Source organism: Poromitra crassiceps (genome assembly GCF_964638095.1).
Source record: "Poromitra crassiceps genome assembly, chromosome: 27".
Taxonomy (NCBI): Eukaryota; Metazoa; Chordata; class Actinopteri; order Beryciformes; family Melamphaidae; genus Poromitra; species Poromitra crassiceps.
This window is the reverse complement of record NC_139650.1, coordinates 13,631,931-13,654,949: the sequence shown is the minus strand read 5'-3', so window position 1 is coordinate 13,654,949 and position 23,019 is coordinate 13,631,931. Positions and strand designations below refer to the sequence as shown.

Below are 23,019 nucleotides of genomic sequence, written 5' to 3'. Positions count from 1 at the left end.
GATGTATGGATGATTTCTGTACAATGATAAACAAACAAAGGATTAATACATTGATGTGCCCACCATAACTAAATAAAAATAACAGAGGAATATCAGCTTACATTTTTGTATGCATCCACTAACTTAAGGTAAAAATAACTGCACAGGTTTCACACTGGTCTCCAACTTCAGACAGGGCTGGTGGGCATCAAAGATCTTCAAAGGTTAGGGAGCCAAATGTTCGGTACAAACATTTGCTATGCTCAAAAAAGGTGCTGCAGAAATGGTGGCAGGCCAACTCTCAACTGGGGGTGAAAGTGACTGAGGTTTTAAAGGGAGTGTGCAGGGTGATTAGGTAATTGTGAGCAGCTGGGTGAGGTGCAAGAGGAACAGGTGAGGGAGTGATGCATTATGGTAAATGAAGTCCAGAAAATCAAGCTTGGGATTTTTAACAAAAGGAAAATGCATTGCAACACAAACAGAAATGCAAAACTTACTCACCATAATGAACATCATGAAGTGCATGGTGGTCAACGTTATTCCGTTATTATACTCCACAAAGTCCAGTCTCTCATGATTGAATAATAATAAAACACATTGAATAAACCGGTGTTACAGTGAAAGCTGTGCCACCACGGGCGAGTTTGACCGGAAGGAAAAACAAAATCATTATGGGGTTCATAGTTGAGTATAACACTGGCCAGTATCCACCATCAAAGGCAGTTATTCGAGTCAGGAGCCGTGAAAATTAAATGCCTTTTCCTCCGCTTTCTGGTCACAGAGTGGTGTTTTTGGTGAAAATTACCTACATTCAGGTGTCGATAACTAAAGAACGGATGAAGGTAGAATCAAACTTTTTTTTCACATGAAAGTCGAGGCTCTCTTCATTCTTTTGGGATATTCAGTCCTTAGAAGTAGTCATAGAAGAAAATATTCTGTGCGTCTTGGAAAATTCCTGAAAATGATCAAAAACCCTGGCGGTGGCCAGTGACTTTTTCTGAAAAACTGTGGCGGAGAATGAGTTATATATCAGACACAGACTTGTCATTGTGTGTGAAACAATCAGCTGTTAAGACACGTCACACACCATCTAGTGACGCCTCTGATGAAGACGGAAGTGTTACCGTGGAAACATGTCAGGTAGGAATGACAAGTCTGTGTCTGATATATAAGAAATGCTAAATTCTAAGTTACAATATAGACAAAATGAACCCTTTTTGGATTATTTTCAATGTCTTCACCGTCACATTATAAAGCCTATAGGATTATGCCAATGTTACCATGTTTTTTTAAGATGCTGTCTAGTGACTAGACTCTAGTCTTTTTATCATGTCTATTCTATTCACTAGACAGCAGCTTAAAAAAGATACTCTACATCTGTCCAAAAATGTGAGAAATTGTTTCTCCAGTATATTATGTTTGCAGAAGGTTATTTTAAACTGTATAAATGCTGGCTCAGAACAATTTGTGATCAGTCAGGCACTTCATGTTGTGAGTGGTGAGGGTTAGTCAGGCACTCCATGTTGTGAGTGGTGAGGGTTAGTCACTTCATGTTGTGAGTGGTGAGGGTTAGTCACTTCATGTTGTGAGTGGTGAGGGTTAGTCACTTCATGTTGTGAGTGGTGAGGGTTAGTCACTTCATGTTGTGAGTGGTGAGGGTTAGTCAGGCACTCCATGTTGTGAGTGGTGAGGGTTAGTCACTCCATGTTGTGAGTGGTGAGGGTTAGTCAGGCACTCCATGTTGTGAGTGGTGTTGTGAGTGGTGAGGGTTAGTCACTTCATGTTGTGAGTGGTGAGGGTTAGTCAGGCACTTCATGTTGTGAGTGGTGTTGTGAGTGGTGAGGGTTAGTCACTTCATGTTGTGAGTGGTGAGGGTTAGTCACTCCATGTTGTGAGTGGTGAGGGTTAGTCACTTCATGTTGTGAGTGGTGAGGGTTAGTCACTCCATGTTGTGAGTGGTGAGGGTTAGTCACTCCATGTTGTGAGTGGTGAGGGTTAGTCACTTCATGTTGTGAGTGGTGAGGGTTAGTCACTTCATGTTGTGAGTGGTGAGGGTTAGTCACTTCATGTTGTGAGTGGTGAGGGTTAGTCACTTCATGTTGTGAGTGGTGAGGGTTAGGCACTTCATGTTGTGAGTGGTGAGGGTTAGTCACTCCATGTTGTGAGTGGTGAGGGTTAGGCACTTCATGTTGTGAGTGGTGAGGGTTAGGCACTTCATGTTGTGAGTGGTGAGGGTTAGTCACTTCATGTTGTGAGTGGTGAGGGTTAGTCAGGCACTTCATGTTGTGAGTGGTGAGGGTTAGTCACTTCATGTTGTGAGTGGTGAGGGTTAGTCACTCCATGTTGTGAGTGGTGAGGGTTAGTCACTTCATGTTGTGAGTGGTGAGGGTTAGGCACTTCATGTTGTGAGTGGTGAGGGTTAGGCACTTCATGTTGTGAGTGGTGAGGGTTAGGCACTTCATGTTGTGAGTGGTGAGGGTTAGTCACTCCATGTTGTGAGTGGTGAGGGTTAGTCACTCCATGTTGTGAGTGGTGAGGGTTAGTCACTTCATGTTGTGAGTGGTGAGGGTTAGGCACTTCATGTTGTGAGTGGTGAGGGTTAGTCACTCCATGTTGTGAGTGGTGAGGGTTAGGCACTTCATGTTGTGAGTGGTGAGGGTTAGTCACTTCATGTTGTGAGTGGTGAGGGTTAGTCACTCCATGTTGTGAGTGGTGAGGGTTAGTCACTTCATGTTGTGAGTGGTGAGGGTTAGTCACTTCATGTTGTGAGTGGTGAGGGTTAGTCACTTCATGTTGTGAGTGGTGAGGGTTAGTCACTCCATGTTGTGAGTGGTGAGGGTTAGTCAGGCACTTCATGTTGTGAGTGGTGAGGGTTAGTCACTCCATGTTGTGAGTGGTGAGGGTTAGTCAGGCACTTCATGTTGTGAGTGGTGAGGGTTAGTCACTCCATGTTGTGAGTGGTGAGGGTTAGTCACTCCATGTTGTGAGTGGTGAGGGTTAGTCAGGCACTTCATGTTGTGAGTGGTGAGGGTTAGTCACTCCATGTTGTGAGTGGTGAGGGTTAGTCACTCCATGTTGTGAGTGGTGAGGGTTAGGCACTTCATGTTGTGAGTGGTGAGGGTTAGTCAGGCACTCCATGTTGTGAGTGGTGAGGGTTAGTCAGGCACTTCATGTTGTGAGTGGTGAGGGTTAGTCACTTCATGTTGTGAGTGGTGAGGGTTAGTCACTCCATGTTGTGAGTGGTGAGGGTTAGTCACTTCATGTTGTGAGTGGTGAGGGTTAGTCACTTCATGTTGTGAGTGGTGAGGGTTAGTCACTTCATGTTGTGAGTGGTGAGGGTTAGTCAGGCACTTCATGTTGTGAGTGGTGAGGGTTAGTCACTCCATGTTGTGAGTGGTGAGGGTTAGTCAGGCACTTCATGTTGTGAGTGGTGAGGGTTAGTCACTCCATGTTGTGAGTGGTGAGGGTTAGTCACTCCATGTTGTGAGTGGTGAGGGTTAGTCAGGCACTTCATGTTGTGAGTGGTGAGGGTTAGTCACTTCATGTTGTGAGTGGTGAGGGTTAGTCACTTCATGTTGTGAGTGGTGAGGGTTAGTCACTCCATGTTGTGAGTGGTGAGGGTTAGTCAGGCACTTCATGTTGTGAGTGGTGAGGGTTAGTCACTCCATGTTGTGAGTGGTGAGGGTTAACTCTGGGTGTGTTTTGGTTTGTCTGGAGTCAGCTGGTTGGGGGCGGAGCTGTCACATGCTCAGCTCAGACAGAGGAACAGGAAGAGAGGCAGACTGAGTTTACTGCAGCAGGTAGGAAACTTCTCTTACAGCTTTACTCTCAAGAGACAATGATGTTGTTTGGAGCAAGCCTAGATGACTAATTGAAGATTAAAAAAAACACTATAGAGTATAATAATACTGTGAGTAGGAAACCAGATCAGCTCTGTTACTGCTGTAAAAACAATAAAGCACTCAGTCACTCAGCTGCTGCTTTACTGCGCATGACCTACTTTACTGTCAGTCTGGCTGGAGTAAACTTTAAACACGTGAACGGCTTCACGGGGGCGAGCACAGACTCGTGCACGGCTTCACAGGGGCGAGCACAGACTCGTGCACAGCTTCACGGGGGCGAGCACAGACTTGTGCACGGCTTCACAGGGGCGAGCACAGACTCGTGCACAGCTTCACGGGGGCGAGCACAGACTTGTGCACGGCTTCACAGGGGCGAGCACAGACTCATGCACGGCTTCACAGGGGCGAGCACAGACTCATGCACGGCTTCACGGGGGCAAGCACAGACTCGTGCACGGCTTCACGGGGGCGAGCACAGACTCATGCACGGCTTCACGGGGGCAAGCACAGACTCATGCACGGCTTCACGGGGGCAAGCACAGACTCATGCACGGCTTCACGGGGGCGAGCACAGACTCATGCACGGCTTCACAGGGGCAAGCACAGACTCATGCACGGCTTCACGGGGGCAAGCACAGACTCGTGCACGGCTTCACAGGGGCAAGCACAGACTCATGCACGGCTTCACGGGGGCGAGCACAGACTCATGCACGGCTTCACGGGGGCGAGCACAGACTCGTGCACGGCTTCACAGGGGCGAGCACAGACTCATGCACGGCTTCACAGGGGCGAGCACAGACTCATGCACGGCTTCACAGGGGCGAGCACAGACTCATGCACGGCTTCACAGGGGCGAGCACAGACTCATGCACGGCTTCACAGGGGCAAGCACAGACTCGTGCACGGCTTCACAGGGGCGAGCACAGACTCATGCACGGCTTCACAGGGGCGAGCAGAGACTCATGCACGGCTTCACGGGGGCGAGCACAGACTCATGCACGGCTTCACGGGGGCGAGCACAGACTCGTGCACAGCTTCACAGGGGCGAGCACAGACTCGTGCACGGCTTCACGGGGCGAGCACAGACTCGTGCACAGCTATAAAATATATAAATAATATATATATATTAAAAAACAATAAAAAAATTACACTATAAGATCAAGTGAATTTTGCCACAAGGCCGCAAGGTGTTTGCTCGATTTTTGGTATAGCCTCCATGGACAAAATGCACCAGGCACCACTGGCAGCAGCTTTTGGAAGTGTCAACCACTTCCAAAAGCTGCTGCCAGTGGTGCCTGGTGCATTTTGTCCATGGAGGCTATACCAAGCCTGCAGTGATTCTCACTGCAGGCTTTCTGTGGAGGAACATTTGGACAGAATTTGTGAAGTTGAAGTTTTATTGAGGTAAAGTGCAGCTCTGTGTGTCAGAGGTGAAGAGCCTGGTAGAAAACATATCCAGTCACATTACATACTCTGCTCTGCAGCATGCAGTGAGCTGAGAAACATAAAAACTACAGATTTATGGATTGGGTTTGGTGCTGGGAGAGCAGAGAGACACAACAGATTAAACATTAAACAGGTTAGTCATTAACAGTTTACCACCCTTTGGCTGTAACCCCCCTTCCTCTCTCTCTCTCTCTCTATCTCTCTCTCTCTGTCTCTCTACCAGTTGATGATGTCATCAGTGAGGGTGGAATGTGTGGTGAAGGAGAGCTGTCTGATTGGTGAAGGGCCGGTGTGGGAGGAGGCAGAACAGACTCTCCTATTCGTCGATATCGCCGCACAGAAGATCCACCGCTGGAACTCGGAGACCAATCACATCCAGTCGATGGAGACAGGTCAGCCAATGGGGAGGGAGGAAGAAATCCAGCCAATCATGATGCAGGAAATGATTCGTTTTTATTGGTTGGTGTGAAAACACCAGAGCAGTTTGAATCTAATAAACTGTATTCACTTATACAGAATACAACTTTATGGGTGCTTTTCGTTCACAGCAGACATTTTGTGTCTTAAAGCAGGGTAAACCGGTGTAACCAATCACATAATGATGATGGTTTCCAGTGTGCATTCCATTTAGGTGTTCCAGTGCAGACAACTGGAGTCATTAGACACATTCAAGGTTCAAGGTTCAATGATATTTATTGTCATTCCAGAACATGGGACATGAAAGCGAACGAAATGAGCCTAGGCTACTCAGGGTGGTTGGATAGTATACAATACTAACTCCAAAAGTGCACTCGGTGGAGTGCAGATCTCCGCCAGGACCGCGTTTTCCCCCAAGCTGACCCATAGACCATGTGTGTGACGAGACATCGTCTGAATGCAATGTGTTAGTGAGTGTTGTCATACTGAGATGCTATTGTAAATCATATATTGTTATTGTCTGCTTTTATTGTAGTGTTTTGTTTATGTATTCATGATGGGTTTATTGTATGTGTTGTAACCCACGTATTTATGTGTTTTTGTCAAGTTCTTTATTGTGCGTTTGTGTTAGAATAATTGTTGTTTAGTTTTTTGATTAGGGGATGCGGTTACACGTAGAAAAGGGCAGTCTGACTGAGTGTATGCCTGTGTATATGTTTTCATAACACTGGGCCAAATAACCAGTCTGTATTTATGTATTACTAGTGCAGTGCCCGTTCCCCCCAAAGCACAACCCCGTGGGCACGCCACCCCCCGTCCGCACACACACACACACACACACACACACACACACAGGGATTCGAACCCCCGTCCCAAACCATAAGTCCAGACCAGTGGATTGTGCTTTTTAAGCCTACAGGCGACCCTTATTTGTGTCTCATTAAATCAGTTGCACCTATCAGTGGGCATGTTTCTACGGTGTTTGTTTTTTGCGCAAAATAGTGTGTGTTGTTGTTATCAACTGTTATTGCTAACAATGGCTTGCCTGGCTAGAGCTAACCCCGGCTGTACAGAGATGCCTTGCCTTATAGTAAAGCTAATAATAACCTTGGCTGGCTTTCCGTCTTCTTTTACACAGTGTAGGCTATGTTTGTAACGTTAGCAATAAATTGCTCACTGCATTCATATCAGCTCTCTGTGTCCGTGGGTTTCGCTGTTGCTCCGTGTTGATACCTCAATAAAGTTAGCTTGGCAGTTAACAAAATGTTAACAGTCGCAAATATGCCTAATGTTGCTCAGCTTTTAGAGCAGTATGGGATCAGACCCTATACGTCCGGATGGGAGCAGAGAGAGCTAAGGTTAGCTAGCTCTGCCTCTCTGGTAGTTAGCTCAAGAGAGAGCTAATGTTAGCTAGCTCTGCCTCTCTGATACAGTAGTTAACTCAAGAGAGAGCTAATGTTAGCTAGCTCTGCCTCTCTGGTAGTTAGCTCAAGAGAGAGCTAATGTTAGCTAGCTCTGCCTCTCTGGTAGTTAACTCAAGAGAGAGCTAATGTTAGCTAGCTCTGCCTCTCTGGTAGTTAACTCAAGAGAGAGCTAATGTTAGCTAGCTCTGCCTCTCTGGTAGTTAACTCAAGAGAGAGCTAATGTTAGCTAGCTCTGCCTCTCTGGTAGTTAACTCAAAAGAGAGCTAATGTTAGCTAGCTCTGCCTCTCTGGTAGTTAACTCAAGAGAGAGCTAATGTTAGCTAGCTCTGCCTCTCTGGTAGTTAACTCAAGAGAGAGCTAATGTTAGCTAGCTCTGCCTCTCTGGTAGTTAACTCAAGAGAGAGCTAATGTTAGCTAGCTCTGCCTCTCTGGTAGTTAACTCAAGAGAGAGCTAATGTTAGCTAGCTCTGCCTCTCTGGTAGTTAGCTCAAGAGAGAGCTAATGTTAGCTAGCTCTGCCTCTCTGGTAGTTAGCTCAAGAGAGAGCTAATGTTAGCTAGCTCTGCTTCTCTGGTAGTTAACTCAAGAGAGAGCTAATGTTAGCTAGCTCTGCCTCTCTGGTAGTTAACTCAAGAGAGAGCTAATGTTAGCTAGCTCTGCCTCTCTGGTAGTTAACTCAAGAGAGAGCTAATGTTAGCTAGCTCTGCCTCTCTGGTAGTTAACTCAAGAGAGAGCTAATGTTAGCTAGCTCTGCCTCTCTGGTAGTTAGCTCAAGGTTGCCCACTCACACGCTCCTGACGGGTGACACACGCTTTCACCTTTAATCTCACTCGCTCACACTGCCCAAACTGTTGTTATACCAATTAACAGTCACCACATTCTCTCTCTCTCTCTGTCTCTCTCTTTATCCCTCCCTCCCTCTTTCTCTGTCTCTCTCTTTATCCCTCCCTCTCTCTCTCTCTCTCTCTCTCTCTCTGTCTCTCTCTTTATCCCTCCCTCTCTCTTTCTCTGTCTCTCTCTTTATCCCTCTCTCTCTTTCTCTTTCTCTCTCTCTCTCTCTCTCTCTCCCTCTCCTGTGTGTGTGCATAAAGGACTTCAAAGCGAGTGCAGCGATAATAAAACACTTGCATTTCAAATCGTAACATTTGATTGTGAGCGGCCATTTTGATGGCAACACACATGACTTGACTCTTATCAACCTGTTTGTCTCTCTCCACCTGTCTCTCTCTCCACCTGTCTCTCTCCACCTGTCTGTGGGTCTGTCTCTCAGGTCACATGGTCGGCTTTGCGGTTCCTCGGAGGTCAGGTGGCTATGTGGCGGCGGCGGGTCGCAGCATTGTGGCTGTTGATTGGTCGACTCAGACGACGAAGAAACTGTTGGAGGTCGACGAGGAGAAACCCAACAACAGACTGAACGACGGGAAGGTCGATCCGATTGGACGACTGCTGGCCGGTGTGTCTGTCTGTCTGTCTCTCTGTCCCGTCCCTCTGTCTGTCCGTCTGTGAGTAAGATGGTGGTGTGGTGTTGCCATGGTAACATCAATGAGTGTTGTCTGTCTCAGGTTCCATGGCGTTGGAACAGCGTCCGGCAGTTCTGGAGAGGAAGCAGGGTGCACTTTACTCTGTGACCTCTGACCTCACTTTGATCAAACACTTCAACCAGGTACCTGTCTGTCTGTCTGTCTGTCTGTCTGTCTGTCTGCCTTCCTGTCTGTCTGTCTGTCTGTCTGTCTGTCTGTCTGTCTGCCTCCCTGCCTGTCTGTCTGTATGTCTGCCTGTCTGTCTGTCTGTCTGTCTGCCTGTCTGTCTGTCTGTCTGTCTCTCTGTCTGCCTGTCTGTCTGTCTGTCTGTCTGTCTGCCTGCCTGCCTCTCACCTTTCTGTCTGCCTTTCACCTGTATGTCTCTCACCTGTCTGTCTGCCTCTCACCTGTCTGTCTGCCTTTCACCTGTATGTCTCTCACCTGCCTGCCTGCCTCTCACCTTTCTGTCTGCCTTTCACCTGTGTGTCTCTCACCTGTCTGTCTGCCTCTCAACTGTCTGTCTCACTTGTCTGCCTCTCACCTGTCTGTCTGCATCTCACCTGTGTGTCTCTCACCTGTCTATCTGTCTGCCTGCCTGCCTCTCACCTGTCTGTCTGCCTTTCACCTGTATGTATCTCACCTGACTGTCTGCCTCTCACCTGTCTGTCTCTCAGGTGGACATCTCTAATGGGTTAGACTGGTCTCCAGATCAGAAGACGTTCTTCTACATCGATAGTCTCTCTCTGACCGTTGACGCCTTCGACTACGACACACACTCTGGACACATGAGTAACACACACACACACACGCACGCACGCACACACACGCACACACACACGCACACACGCACACGCACACGCACACGCACACACTGTTCTGTTGGTCTAATGTTGTCAGTATGTCCTCCTCTTTTCAGTTAGTGTGTCCACAGAGAGTTAGCTAGCAGCTCCATGTAGAGAGACAGACAGGCATTGTGTGTGTGTTGTCTAGGTCAGTGGTTCTCAACTGGTGTAGCCTCAGGACCCACTATTTTCCTTGTCATGAAGTTGCGACCCAAATTTCTGATTTTTTTTAAACCACTCAAATTTATTGCACAAAAAATAGCGCATTAATTTAATACACAATGCCTTCATGCACTGTTATAAACCTCAAATGAACAAAAAAGTGCAACAGAAGTACAACTAGGGCTAAAAACCAATTGAAATAAGGCAGACTTGAATTACAGGCCTATATGTTTTTAAATTTAAACAAGTCAAACTGGTCATGCTCAGAAGGTCTTATTTGAACTGTATGAAATATGAAATAAAAGGCAGATTTATCTTGAATTACATGCCTATATGTTTTTAAACAAGTTAATAATAATAATAATAATAATAATAATAATAATAATAATAATAATAATAATAATAATAATAAAACAAGTTAACCTGGTCATGCTAATCCAGTTTCAATAGTCTGAATTTAACTAATATGACATAAAAAGGAATCACAGGCAGGCTATATGCTTTTTAGTTAAACTGGTCATAACTTTTAATTAAACTGGGGCCATGCTAATCCAGTTTCAATCATCTGAATTGAACTAAAATTAAATATGAAATGAAAAGGCAGACTTCTCTTGAATTACAGGCAGAGCATATGCTTCAGCTTGTTAAACAAGTAAAACTGGTCAGGCTAATCCAGTTTCAATAATCTGAATTTAACTCAAATGAAATATGAAAAAAAAAAAAAAAAATTGGCCAATGTCCGCGACCCAATCAAAACGGCCCCGCGACCCACGACCCACCAGTTGAGAAACGCTGGTCTAGGTAACCGTCATGTGGTGTACCTGTGTGTGTTGTCTAGGTAACCGTCGTGCAGTGTTGGGAGTAACTAGTTACTAACTAACTAGTTACTGTAACTTAACTACTTTTTTCAGTAACTAGTAATCTAACTAATTACTTTTTCAAATTCAGTAACTCAGTTACAGTTACTAAAATAGTAACTGGGCTAGTTACTAGTTACTTTAGGACATGAAAATAACGGACAACTTCAGAGGATTACCCAGTTTCTGATCCTCAGACCTAGTCCGGGGAGAGAGCTGCAGCCAGAGCCCCAGAGGCTAATGACCTTGATAGGCTATAAGCCTCCCCAATAAGGTTCAATGCCATACTGTGGCACAGCAACACTAACATAATGTGTGCATTAATAACAATCGAAGCAGACTTTTAAAAGTAACGCAAAAGTTACTTTCCCTAGTAACTAATTACTTTGAAGTAACTGGTAACTTTAAAGTAATTAAATTACCTTTTGAGAGAAGTAACTAGTAACTGTAACTAATTACCAATTTTCAGTAACTTTCCCAACACTGCCGTCGTGTGGTGTACCTGTGTGTGTTGCCTAGGTAACCGTCGTGTGGTGTACCTGTGTGTGTTGTCTAGGTAACCGTCGTGTGGTGTACCTGTGTGTGTTGTCTAGGTAACCGTCGTGTGGTGTACCTGTGTGTGTTGCCTAGGTAACCGTCGTGTGGTGTACCTGTGTGTGTTGTCTAGGTAACCGTCGTGTGGTGTACCTGTGTGTGTTGTCTAGGTAACCGTCGTGTGGTGTACCGTATGGAGGAGGGGGAGGGGCTTCCAGACGGGATGACAGTCGACGCTGACGGACGACTCTGGGTGTCGTGTTACAATGCAGGACGAGTCATCCACATCGACCCAGAGACTGGTCAGTACTCTGCTGTACTGGGTATGCTGGTCATACTGGTCATACTGGGTGTACTGGTCATACTGGGTATACTGGTCATACCTGGTATACTGGGTGTACTGGTCATATTGGGTGTACTGGTCATACTGGGTCTACTTGTCATATTGGGTGTACTGGTCATACTGGGTCTACTTGTCATATTGGGTGTACTGGTCATACTGGGTCTACTTGTCATATTGGGTGTACTGGTCATACTGGGTCTACTTGTCATATTGGGTGTACTGGTCATACTGGGTCTACTTGTCATATTGGGTGTACTGGTCATACTGGGTCTACTTGTCATATTGGGTGTACTGGTCATACTGGGTCTACTTGTCATATTGGGTGTACTGGTCATACTGGGTCTACTTGTCATATTGGTGTACTGGTCATACTGGGTCTACTTGTCATATTGGGTGTACTGGTCATACTGGGTCTACTTGTCATATTGGTGTACTGGTCATACTGGGTCTACTTGTCATATTGGGTGTACTGGTCATACTGGGTCTACTTGTCATATTGGGTGTACTGGTCATACTGGGTCTACTTGTCATATTGGGTGTACTGGTCATACTGGGTCTACTTGTCATATTGGGTGTACTGGTCATACTGGGTCTACTTGTCATATTGGGTGTACTGGTCATACTGGGTCTACTTGTCATATTGGTGTACTGGTCATACTGGGTCTACTTGTCATATTGGTGTACTGGTCATACTGGGTCTACTTGTCATATTGGGTGTACTGGTCATACTGGGTCTACTTGTCATATTGGGTGTACTGGTCATACTGGGTCTACTTGTCATATTGGGTGTACTGGTCATACTGGGTCTACTTGTCATATTGGTGTACTGGTCATACTGGGTCTACTTGTCATATTGGGTGTACTGGTCATACTGGGTCTACTTGTCATATTGGGTGTACTGGTCATACTGGGTCTACTTGTCATATTGGGTGTACTGGTCATACTGGGTCTACTTGTCATATTGGTGTACTGGTCATACTGGGTCTACTTGTCATATTGGTGTACTGGTCATACTGGGTCTACTTGTCATATTGGTGTACTGGTCATACTGGGTCTACTTGTCATATTGGGTGTACTGGTCATACTGGGTCTACTTGTCATATTGGTGTACTGGTCATACTGGGTCTACTTGTCATATTGGTGTACTGGTCCTACTGGGTCTACTTGTCATATTGGTGTACTGGTCATACTGGGTCTACTTGTCATATTGGTGTACTGGTCCTACTGGGTCTACTTGTCATATTGGTGTACTGGTCATACTGGGTCTACTTGTCATATTGGTGTACTGGTCATACTGGGTCTACTTGTCATATTGGTGTACTGGTCATACTGGGTCTACTTGTCATATTGGGTGTACTGGTCATACTGGGTCTACTTGTCATATTGGTGTACTGGTCATACTGGGTCTACTTGTCATATTGGTGTACTGGTCATACTGGGTCTACTTGTCATATTGGTGTACTGGTCATACTGGATCTACTTGTCATATTGGTCTACTTGTCATATTGGGTGTACTGGTCATACTGGGTCTACTTGTCATATTGGTGTACTGGTCATACTGGGTCTACTTGTCATATTGGTGTACTGGTCATACTGGGTCTACTTGTCATATTGGTGTACTGGTCATACTGGGTCTACTTGTCATATTGGTGTACTGGTCATACTGGGTCTACTTGTCATATTGGTGTACTGGTCATACTGGGTCTACTTGTCATATTGGTGTACTTGTCATACTGGGTCTACTTGTCATATTGGTGTACTGGTCATACTGGGTCTACTTGTCATACTGGGTCTACTTGTCATATTGGTGTACTGGTCATACTGGGTCTACTTGTCATATTGGTGTACTGGTCATACTGGGTCTACTTGTCATATTGGTGTACTGGTCATACTGGGTCTACTTGTCATATTGGTGTACTGGTCATACTGGGTCTACTTGTCATATTGGTGTACTGGTCATACTGGGTCTACTTGTCATATTGGTGTACTGGTCATACTGGGTCTACTTGTCATATTGGTGTACTGGTCATACTGGGTCTACTTGTCATATTGGTGTACTTGTCATACTGGGTCTACTTGTCATATTGGTGTACTGGTCATACTGGGTCTACTTGTCATACTGGGTCTACTTGTCATATTGGTGTACTGGTCATACTGGGTCTACTTGTCATATTGGTGTACTGGTCATACTGGGTCTACTTGTCATATTGGTGTACTGGTCATATTGGGTCTACTTGTCATATTGGTGTACTGGTCATACTGGGTCTACTTGTCATATTGGTGTACTGGTCATACTGGTTGTTTCCAGGTGTCAGGCTGCAGTCCGTCTCTCTGCCGGTGATGAAAACGACTTCCTGTTGTTTCGGCGGGCCGGACTACAGCGACCTCTTTGTGACCTCTGCCAGTCTGGGTCTGGACCACTCAGAGAGGACACAGCAACCACTGGCTGGAGCTACATTCAGGGTGTGTGTGTGTGTGTGTGTGTGTGTGTGTGTGTGTGTGTGTGTGTGTGTGTGTGTGTGTGTGTGTGTGTGTGTGTGTGTGTGTGTGTGTGTCTGTCTGTCTGTCTGTCTGTCTGTCTGTCTGTCTGAGTGCGTGCGTGTCTGTGTGTGTGTCTGTCTGTCTGTCTGAGTGCGTGCGTGTCTGTGTGTGTGTCTGTCTGTCTGTCTGTCTGAGTGCGTGCGTGTCTGTGTGTGTGTCTGTGTGTGTCTGTGTGTGTGTCTGTCTGTCTGTCTGAGTGCGTGCGTGTCTGTGTGTGTGTCTGTGTGTGTCTGTGTGTGTGTCTGTCTGTCTGTCTGAGTGCGTGCGTGTCTGTGTGTCTGTCTGTCTGTCTGTCCGTCTGTCTGTCTGTCTGTGTGTGTGTGTGTGTGTGTGTGTGTGTGTGTGTGTGTGTGTGTGTGTGTGTGTGTGTGTGTGTGTGTGTGTGTGTGTGTGTGTGTGTGTGTGTGTGTGTGTGTGTGTGTGTGTGAATGATTAGCACCAGTAAGTCTCCTAAAAACTCCTACCGAGACTCTTGCGTTTGATACGTGTGGCAGGGAGGACACAGTGACAGTAAGTGATTTTTGTCGCTGTGCAAACCTCTTTCCAACTGTCAACTCTCAAGGGCGGTTGTGTTGCCGCAGCCATACCACACTGTGACTGAGAAGATGAGCGTATTAATGGTAATAGCAGCAACAACAACATCTGCACAGAAACAAACTTTTATTGCCGCAACGCAGTCCCCACCGTGCCACTTACTGATACTTACTGATGCTTAAATTAACCCAATAGCACTATTTTAGTATTAGTATTCTGGTTCATTTCAAGAAAAACATTCTAAATGGCTGGTAACTTTCAAATCTAGCAGCCATATTAACAAAAAAGTTAATTTCAAGCCCTGCAGGGAGAGCAGGTGGTGACATGGGAGTGAGTGAGAAAAGGAGCAAATATTGATGGTTATGACTGTAATCCAATCCAATCCAATCCAACTTTATTTATAAAGCGCCTTAAAACAGCCACAGGGGCCCAAAGTGCTGTACAGAGAAGAAATAAGCAGCACAATAAAGTAGATAAAAATACGTAAAATATCTAAAAAGAAAAAACATAAGCAACACCAATAAAACAATAAAATAGATAAAAAATATGTAAAAACCGAGGAAACAGCAATAAAATAAATAAAACACGTAAAAACATAAAAACATAAAACACAAATAACGTGAATCATAAAATCAACATCCTACATGGTGTCAAAGGCCAGGGAGAAAAGGTGCGTTTTAAGAAGGCCTTTAAAGTGTGACAGTGAGGAGGCCTGCCTAATCTGCAGCAGTAGCTCGTTCCAGAGTTTAGGGGCGACAGCGGAGAAGACACGGTCCCCTCTGAGCTTACGCCTAGTTTTAGGCACTGCCAGGAGCAGCTGATCAGCTGACCTGAGTGTGCGGTAAGGTGCATAGAAGTGCAACAGCTCAGAGAGGTAGGGTGGGGCAAGGCCGTTAAAGGCTTTAAAAGCAAATAAAATAATTTTAAAATGAATCCTAAAGTGCACGGGCAGCCAGTGGAGTGAGGCTAAAATCACTGTATAATGACATCACAACCGTCTAATCCTAATGTTAATTTAAAATAAAATATTCCTCTAAATCTGGCTTCAGTCGACAATGAAAGCTGTGACCAGAGACATGTTTGGCCGGAAAGGCAAACCAAATCATATGGGCTGCATAGTTTGATATAACACCGGCCAGTATCCGCCATCAGAGACATTTGAAGGGGCCTTTCTGTGTGGAGTTTGCATGTTCTCCCCGTGCCCCCTGGGGGTTTCCTTCATAGAGGAGCATAAGGAAGTGACATCACAGCGGGTAGGGTAGGGATACTCGACATGCTTTGCCTGGGGGCCACTTTTGCTAAATGACAGGAGGCCAGGGGCCAGTTAATATACAAACATTAATATACGTTTTTCTGTAGCGGGGTTTTTGGGGTGTCAGCCGGAGTTTAGTCTCACAATTTTGTGCACACACGATAGTTAGTTAGTTAGGTTAAGTTAGTTAAGTAGGCTACATAATACTGTAAGTGCCTGGGTGGCGAGCAGATGGCCATATTTGACAATTTAGCTGGAGCTCAGTCAAACTTTATTTAGCATTAGTTTTCATTGTGAATTAGAAAATGGTCGGGGGGGCACTCTTCACCCTATCGAGGGCCACATCTGGCCCCCGGGCCACAAGTTGAGTATCACTGGGGTGGGGGCATAGGGATGTGATATCACAGAGGGTAGAATGAAGAGAACTTGTGGTTTCTGTGTGAAGGAGCCACTCAGATAAATCGATAATGGTGTGTGTGTGCGTGTGTGTGCGTGTGTGTGTGTGTGTGTGCGTGTGTGTGCGTGTGTGTGTGTGTTCTCACAGGTCACAGGTCTGGGGGTTAAAGGTCGTCCCTCCAACTCATTTGCTGGATAATCGTCAGGAGGCGGGAACTCGACCTGTCACCCAACCAGCCCATAGCTAACCCTGCAGGAATATGAACTTTGATTAACTGGCTAATTAACATAATTAATGTAATTAAGCCTGACGAGCAGAGGCAGGAGACACAGAGGCCACGTCCACAAGGCTGATCTACTCGGGGATAGACTGAGACGCCTAGAAGTGCTCCACTTAGGTTAACTGCAGCATCATTAGCATCACGTTAGAGAGACATCACAATCACTTTACACTCACATTACAGTGACATCACAACCGCTTTACAATCATCTTATAGTGACATCACAATCACTTTACACTCACATTACAGTGACATCACAACCACTTTACAATCATCTTATAGTGACATCACAATCACAGTCAGAGAGATCATAGATGAGCAGTGTTCGGGGTAACGCGTTACTGTAATCACACTACATTTGTCTGTAATGAGTAGTGTAAGGCAGTGATTCCCAAACTGGTGCACGTGTACCCCTAGGGGTATGTGGAGGTACTACAGGGGGTACTTGAGAGAAAGCGGGAAATGAAAAAATGTAAGAATAAATCATGAAAATAAATGAAATGTTAAAATGAATCTACTCAGGAGGCACTAATTGCAACTCTTTCACTCCAATTCTTATTTCGTAATGTTATATTCTTCAAAAGGTCTGTTATCATTCATTCATTGCATAACATGCTATAGTTTTCTGTTGCAGTTTTCTAAGCAAAATGTTGTAGTCGGGAAAAGGGGGGAAAGGGGGTACTGAAGCCAAACAAGTTTGAGATACTGGTGTAAGAAGGCATTACGCTTCCTAAATCCAGTAATCACATTAGTTACTAAATTAAATGGCTAACTGTAAAAGCCGTTAATTGCTAGAATGGATGGATGGGCTGTATGGGGAGAAGTGATGATTGGTTAGGTTTTGGCATGAGGACTCATGATTGGTTGGTTCAGGCCAATCAATCAGAGGCACAGTCAGTCTTCCCCAGGGCAGCTGTGGCTACATCACCCGTAGCTTACCACCACTGGTACGAATGGTGTGAATGAATAATGATTCCTGTGAAGCGCTTTGGGTGTCTAGAAAAGCGCTATATAAATCCAATCATTATTATTATTATTATTATTACAGTCGTCCCTCCGGCAGATCCGAATGTAGCACCAGCTTTCATAGGTCAAGAAGGGAGATGGGGGAAATTAGCCTGGTAAACCAGCCGGTCACGTGAACTCACATTTCATTTCGTTCTATCTGACCTTCTGGCCTGAAGCCCTGGGAGGTTTTTCTGCAGAAACTGCAAAGCGTACGAGCCAATCAGTGACCAGCCTCGTAGTTGACAGTAACCGGTCAATCAGGAACCTCACAAAACAATAATGGCTGCCTCCTTGCCTGTCCGCCTCGAGGAGTAATGTCAACGTTCGTTTAAACAGCCATAAAGTGCAGTTATTGCAGAAATAGACTCAATAACAACAATTAAACAAGTACAGGAGTATGTAACAGCAGAGTTTCTCTGCAGGAAATGTGTTTTTGCCGTTCTCCCGAGTGGATTTGGGTTTGACTGGATCCATCGCTGATTGGCTGAAGGAGTTGTCTGTCAAGGCAAGTACACCCGCCCAACTTCCGCCCACTTCAAACACTGGGTGAACGCTTCTGGCCAGATGGAAACGAAAAAAGAAATGAAATGTGAGTTCACGTGACTGGCTGGCTTATCAGGCTAGGGGGAAATGGCAGCGCGGACTACAACTTTTGAGGGGTGGAGTCGTGGAGATAATATGCACATTACTTCAAATTTGTTGGACGAAAGGACAGGAATGTGATGGTAAAGTGTAGGGCTGCAACAACAAATCAATAAAAATAGATTATTAAATTATTTGGCAACAAATTACATTTTCGTTTCGTTGGGCCGCAGAGTTGGCTGTTTTGTTTGCAAAACAGCTGACCAGCTTACTTGCTGCAGCGCACCACCAAGAGCTGCTCAAGGTTTTCTTTGCCGTTAAAGGGCTCTTTTCCTTGCCACCGTCGCCAAGTGCTGCTCTTGTTGGGTAATTGTATCAATTGTCACATGACCTGCAGTAAAATCACCAGTGCATGTGAGAATAGTTTCAATTGTTGGGTCTAAAATAAAGAGTCTGGTCTTCTACCTGCTCTATTTCTAGATTTAATTCCTTTACTGTTGTCTTTCCTGGGTCAAGCCGCATCTATCCATGGAGGGCGCGCCCACTTCTGCCATTTTGAATTTTGTCCAAAACTGTCCCCCCCCCCTGCTTATTTTCAACGGAACATGCTCAGAGTGCTGACTGATGATGTCATACCCACTGAGTGACCCCCCCCCCCAATCCATTGTACCGTTTAATTGTCCATATTTTGACATGAATCATTATTACTGTATTCTCTCTGATAAGATACTGTATCATATATAATGACAGTAATGACTGATCATGATTAGGCAGCATACAGGCTGTTGTCAGATTTCCTCTTTTATAATTAGTGAGTTTGACCTTTGGGACAAGTTGACTTACAATCCTACAACCTCCACCCTAAACAGATATCACATCACAGAACAAGTGCGTCCAAAAGAGGCGTATTAAAGTCTCTGACTATTAGTGTTTTTGCACAATTGCTACAGCAGTTGTTGGGAGTGCAGCACAGCATTAAAAAGCCAATTTGGTCAATGCTGAGGTGCAACAGAACATACTGATATGAATCATTCATCTACACTGACACTGTAAATAAGAATTGTGATAAAACTGCAAGAACATGGGGAGAAACACTTTCCCAACAAAGGGAAAACATACTAAACAACAGAAGCAGAAACAGTTTTAAACAAATGAACTGAAAGCACCCTCTTCAGTTCAACAGGCTGTCCATTCCAAGTAGCAAGTCCTTATTTGGTCAGGGTCACCATGACACGGGTAATGCATAGTAACCACGTCCGTGCTCTTTGAAGATGGTGGCAGGTGAGTTTCACACTTCCCTCTCTGTGGTGAGTGGAAAGTCACCACAGGACAGGGAAGTCCATTTGACTGAAGCCAGGGTCTCTCTGTGGTGAGTGGAAAGTCACCACAGGACAGGGAAGTCCATTTGACTGAAGCCAGGGTCTCTCTGTGGTGAGTGGAAAGTCACCACAGGACAGGGAAGTCCATTTGACTGAAGCCAGGGTCTCTGTGGTGAGTGGAAAGTCACCACAGGACAGGGAAGTCCATTTGACTGAAGCCAGGGTCTCTGTGGTGAGTGGAAAGTCACCACAGGACAGGGAAGTCCATTTGACTGAAGCCAGGGTCTCTGTGGTGAGTGGAAAGTCACCACAGGACAGGGAAGTCCATTTGACTGAAGCCAGGGTCTCTGTGGTGAGTGGAAAGTCACCACAGGACAGGGAAGTCCATTTGACTGAAGCCAGGGTCTCTGTGGTGAGTGGAAAGTCACCACAGGACAGGGAAGTCCATTTGACTGAAGCCAGGGTCTCTGTGGTGAGTGGAAAGTCACCACAGGACAGGGAAGTCCATTTGACTGAAGCCAGGGTCTCTCTGTGGTGAGTGGAAAGTCACCACAGGACAGGGAAGTCCATTTGACTGAAGCCAGGGTCTCTCCGCTGGTCCCAGTAAAGTCACCACAGGACAGGGAAGTCCATTTGACTGAAGCCAGGGTCTCTCTGTGGTGAGTGGAAAGTCACCACAGGACAGGGAAGTCCATTTGACTGAAGCCAGGGTCTCTCTGTGGTGAGTGGAAAGTCACCACAGGACAGGGAAGTCCATTTGACTGAAGCCAGGGTCTCTCTGTGGTGAGTGGAAAGTCACCACAGGACAGGGAAGTCCATTTGACTGAAGCCAGGGTCTCTCTGTGGTGAGTGGAAAGTCACCACAGGACAGGGAAGTCCATTTGACTGAAGCCAGGGTCTCTCTGTGGTGAGTGGAAAGTCACCACAGGACAGGGAAGTCCATTTGACTGAAGCCAGGGTCTCTCCGCTGGTCCCAGTAGTTGTTGCTGCTCACCCATGTATCATCCTGAGACTTGAAGAAGCGTGGCTGGTAGGACTCTTTCCTGCTCTCCCTCTGGAGCTGCTCTAGCCGCTGTTTCTCCTCTGCGGCGCCGTCTATGTTCCCCTCCTCCAACAACCTCTGGTCCGGCCTGAAGCGTGTGTCTGTGGGGGGCAGCTGGGCTCTCACCGTGGCATCCAGCTCATTCAGCTCCACCGCAAACTGGGTGAAGCCATAGTACTGTTCCTGTTGAACTGGCATGGGGTTTGCTCTCCAGATGCAGGTGGCAGAAGGCAGGTCTCCTTGGTACACCCCCTCGTGCCATTTCCCAAATATGGAGTGTATCACTTTCCCATTTTTATCTTTAACAACGCCTTCTATCTCGTTCACCACAGAGCTCCACGATCTCGCCTTGACAAATGTGACTGTACACTGGCAGGCATCACTGCTGACATTTTTGATGGCCATCTCTCCGTAGTGTTCGATCCAGCGCGGGCCAATCAGGATGTTGTGGATGCAGCACGTCACCTTGTTCCATTCATAGTGGTCCCCAAACGTGGGTAGAGTGACATGGGTGGTTCCCATGGGGATCATTTCCATGGATTTGCCCCAGAATTTGTTTTTCAATCGCACATCTTGCCAAAAGCTGAAGTTCTTTGAATCACAGTGACATGCCGACACAGGCGGGTGATGACTCACCTGTTCAGCTATGAACCTGAAGCCCTTGTCAGGTCTGTCACACTCGTACGTCTCTCCCAGGATGGGGTTAAACGGCTTCCTGCCTGCACGATAGTAGCTGAATGCACACGCAGACACAGCAAACGTTGCAACATACACCATGCGCTGGTAGGGGTCATGGGTGTGGTTGGCGGTGTCTAGCAGTTGGCTGTACTCCATCTCCTCACACATTCTCTGCAGGGTGTTGAGCGGCTCATTCAGCTGCACTGGCATGGTCACCTTGGACAGATCCTTACCGATGTTGTTCCTCAGGATGTTCCACACACTGACGCCGGCGCTGCTGGCGGCGGGAGCGGGAAGGGAGGTGCGACGGCGGGCCACTGAACTGTGTCTCTGACTGCCTCCATCGTTGCTGTAGGTATCCATGGAGATGCTGTCACTGATGTTGGAGTCATCATCTGACAAATCATTTTCAGAGGAGGAAGAGGAGAGGAGGTGCTCCTGAGCATCATAGAATTCCGATGACTCCGGGTTAGATAATTTCCTCTCATTGGACGTCTGGTCGACCAGGGAGCTGTCTGGACATTCTGTGGAATAGGCGGTCTTCAAGCCGATGAACTGTGCTAGTTCAGGAGCCTGCAGGCCGACGATGTGCTTCAGCCTGTCTCTATCTGCTGACAGGGAGCTAAAGGCTGACTTCAGTGTGGTGTGGATGTTGTGGGCCAGCCTGCAGAAGTCCTCCTGTAGACGGGATGCGTCTGTGGGCGAGTCTGTTGATTCGGGGCAGGCCTCCTGGGTGTTGGACTCAGTGATGGAGAGATTGGGTTGGGAAGCGTGGAGGCAGGGGGTGTTGGAGGAGATACAGCTAGGGGCTTTGGCATCTTTGCCATTGGTCTTGGATCGCCATCTCCTTGGTCTCTTCTCCTTCTTGTTGATATAAGTTGAGGCCTGTAGTGCATGTAGCGTACTGATGGCTGGGGCTGAGTATGTGCGGTGGAGGACCTCCATGCTCTTCAGCAGCAAGTTAAGTTCCAACATGTACGATTCACACTCCTCCAAGTCTCTGGAGCACTTGTCCATATCCTCTGAGGAGTGGAGCCAGGCACTGACCTGGTGGAGTGATGATTCCTGCTTCTTCCTGAGGGAGTCGTTGAGGGAGGGGGAGGCAAGGGGATGGAAGAGGTGCCTCTCTTGGGGATACATGCCGATCTCATTTTGCCGGAACACCCGGTGATGTCGCAGTTTCAGCACCCAATCATCAAACATCTCCAGAGACTTCACCTTCAGGTGATAGATGTTATCTTCTGTGTCCAGATAGATGCACATGGCTTTCTTCTGGATTGACATGACGGAGAGGCCAACATCAATGCAGCCATCGACCTTTCCCTTCAGATCAGGTCCACGCTTTGAATGCTTCAGGATGCCTTTCTCCAACACAAAGTATCGCTCATGCCATCCCTTCATGGGCCATTTTCTCCTCTTGAGCAGGTAGCCCTCCTGTCTGTCAGGCTCCTGCATGCTGGCAGGGATGCCCTCCATATTCTCCCAGCTGTCCTGGTTATTGACAGACTTATATGACTCGCTGCTGTGAGTGGGCAATGATGTCATCTTTGTGCGACTCGACCGCCTCCTGCCCGCCGCGGTTGTCTTGTTTTTATCGAAACCGCACCAGAGATCATACCCACTTATGATGTAATGTCCCACAATCATCGAGCGATGTCATACCCTTCTTACATAAACCAATCACAGCTCACGGTGCTAGGACATCACTGATGAGTTCATAAATCACTGATGATGTCATATAGACATCATTGGTGACATCACAATTAATTGACATCACTGATGTCATAAATTGCTGATGACGTCATACAGTTCAAATTCGACATCACGGATCGAAAATCTGTCGACAGGCTCCGTCAAAAGGGGTGTAACAGCGCTCACATGCTGCGCTTTACCCGATCAAAATGAAGTGAACGTGGTCGGTGTGTGTACAATTTTCAGCGTATAGCAAGTTGCTACTTGCTACTAGCAACGAGCTAGAGTTGTTTTTGCTGTTTCATAGCGACGGACGGATTTGAGAGCGA

General features: G+C 46.5%; 1 protein-coding gene and 1 pseudogene across 2 annotated transcripts; one reads left to right on the top strand and one right to left on the bottom strand.

Annotated features, from left to right (window-relative positions):
- Positions 1-3,753: 3,753 nt before the first annotated feature.
- Positions 3,754-16,823, top strand: rgn (regucalcin). The gene is made up of 8 exons (XM_083661867.1): positions 3,754-3,779; positions 5,491-5,659; positions 8,378-8,560; positions 8,670-8,770; positions 9,302-9,416; positions 11,193-11,324; positions 13,674-13,828; positions 16,237-16,823. Exons 2-8 carry the CDS (start codon positions 5,494-5,496, stop codon positions 16,285-16,287), a joined length of 903 nt encoding a protein of 300 aa, XP_083517993.1. The 5' UTR covers positions 3,754-3,779; positions 5,491-5,493; the 3' UTR covers positions 16,288-16,823.
- Positions 16,824-20,197: 3,374 nt separating this feature from the next.
- Positions 20,198-22,543, bottom strand: LOC310799112 (oxysterol-binding protein-related protein 3 pseudogene; annotated as a pseudogene). Its single transcript has one exon. The product of its transcript is annotated as an oxysterol-binding protein-related protein 3 pseudogene (transcript).
- Positions 22,544-23,019: the final 476 nt, after the last annotated feature.

Coding starts and splice junctions, on each gene's coding strand:
- rgn (XM_083661867.1), top strand. CDS start 5,494: ATGATGTCATCAGTGAGGGTGGAATGTGTGGTGAAGGAGAGCTGTCTG. Junction 8,561..8,669: donor GATTGGACGACTGCTGGCCG/GTGTGTCTGTCT, acceptor TGTCTGTCTCAG/GTTCCATGGCGTTGGAACAG. Junction 8,771..9,301: donor TGATCAAACACTTCAACCAG/GTACCTGTCTGT, acceptor TCTGTCTCTCAG/GTGGACATCTCTAATGGGTT.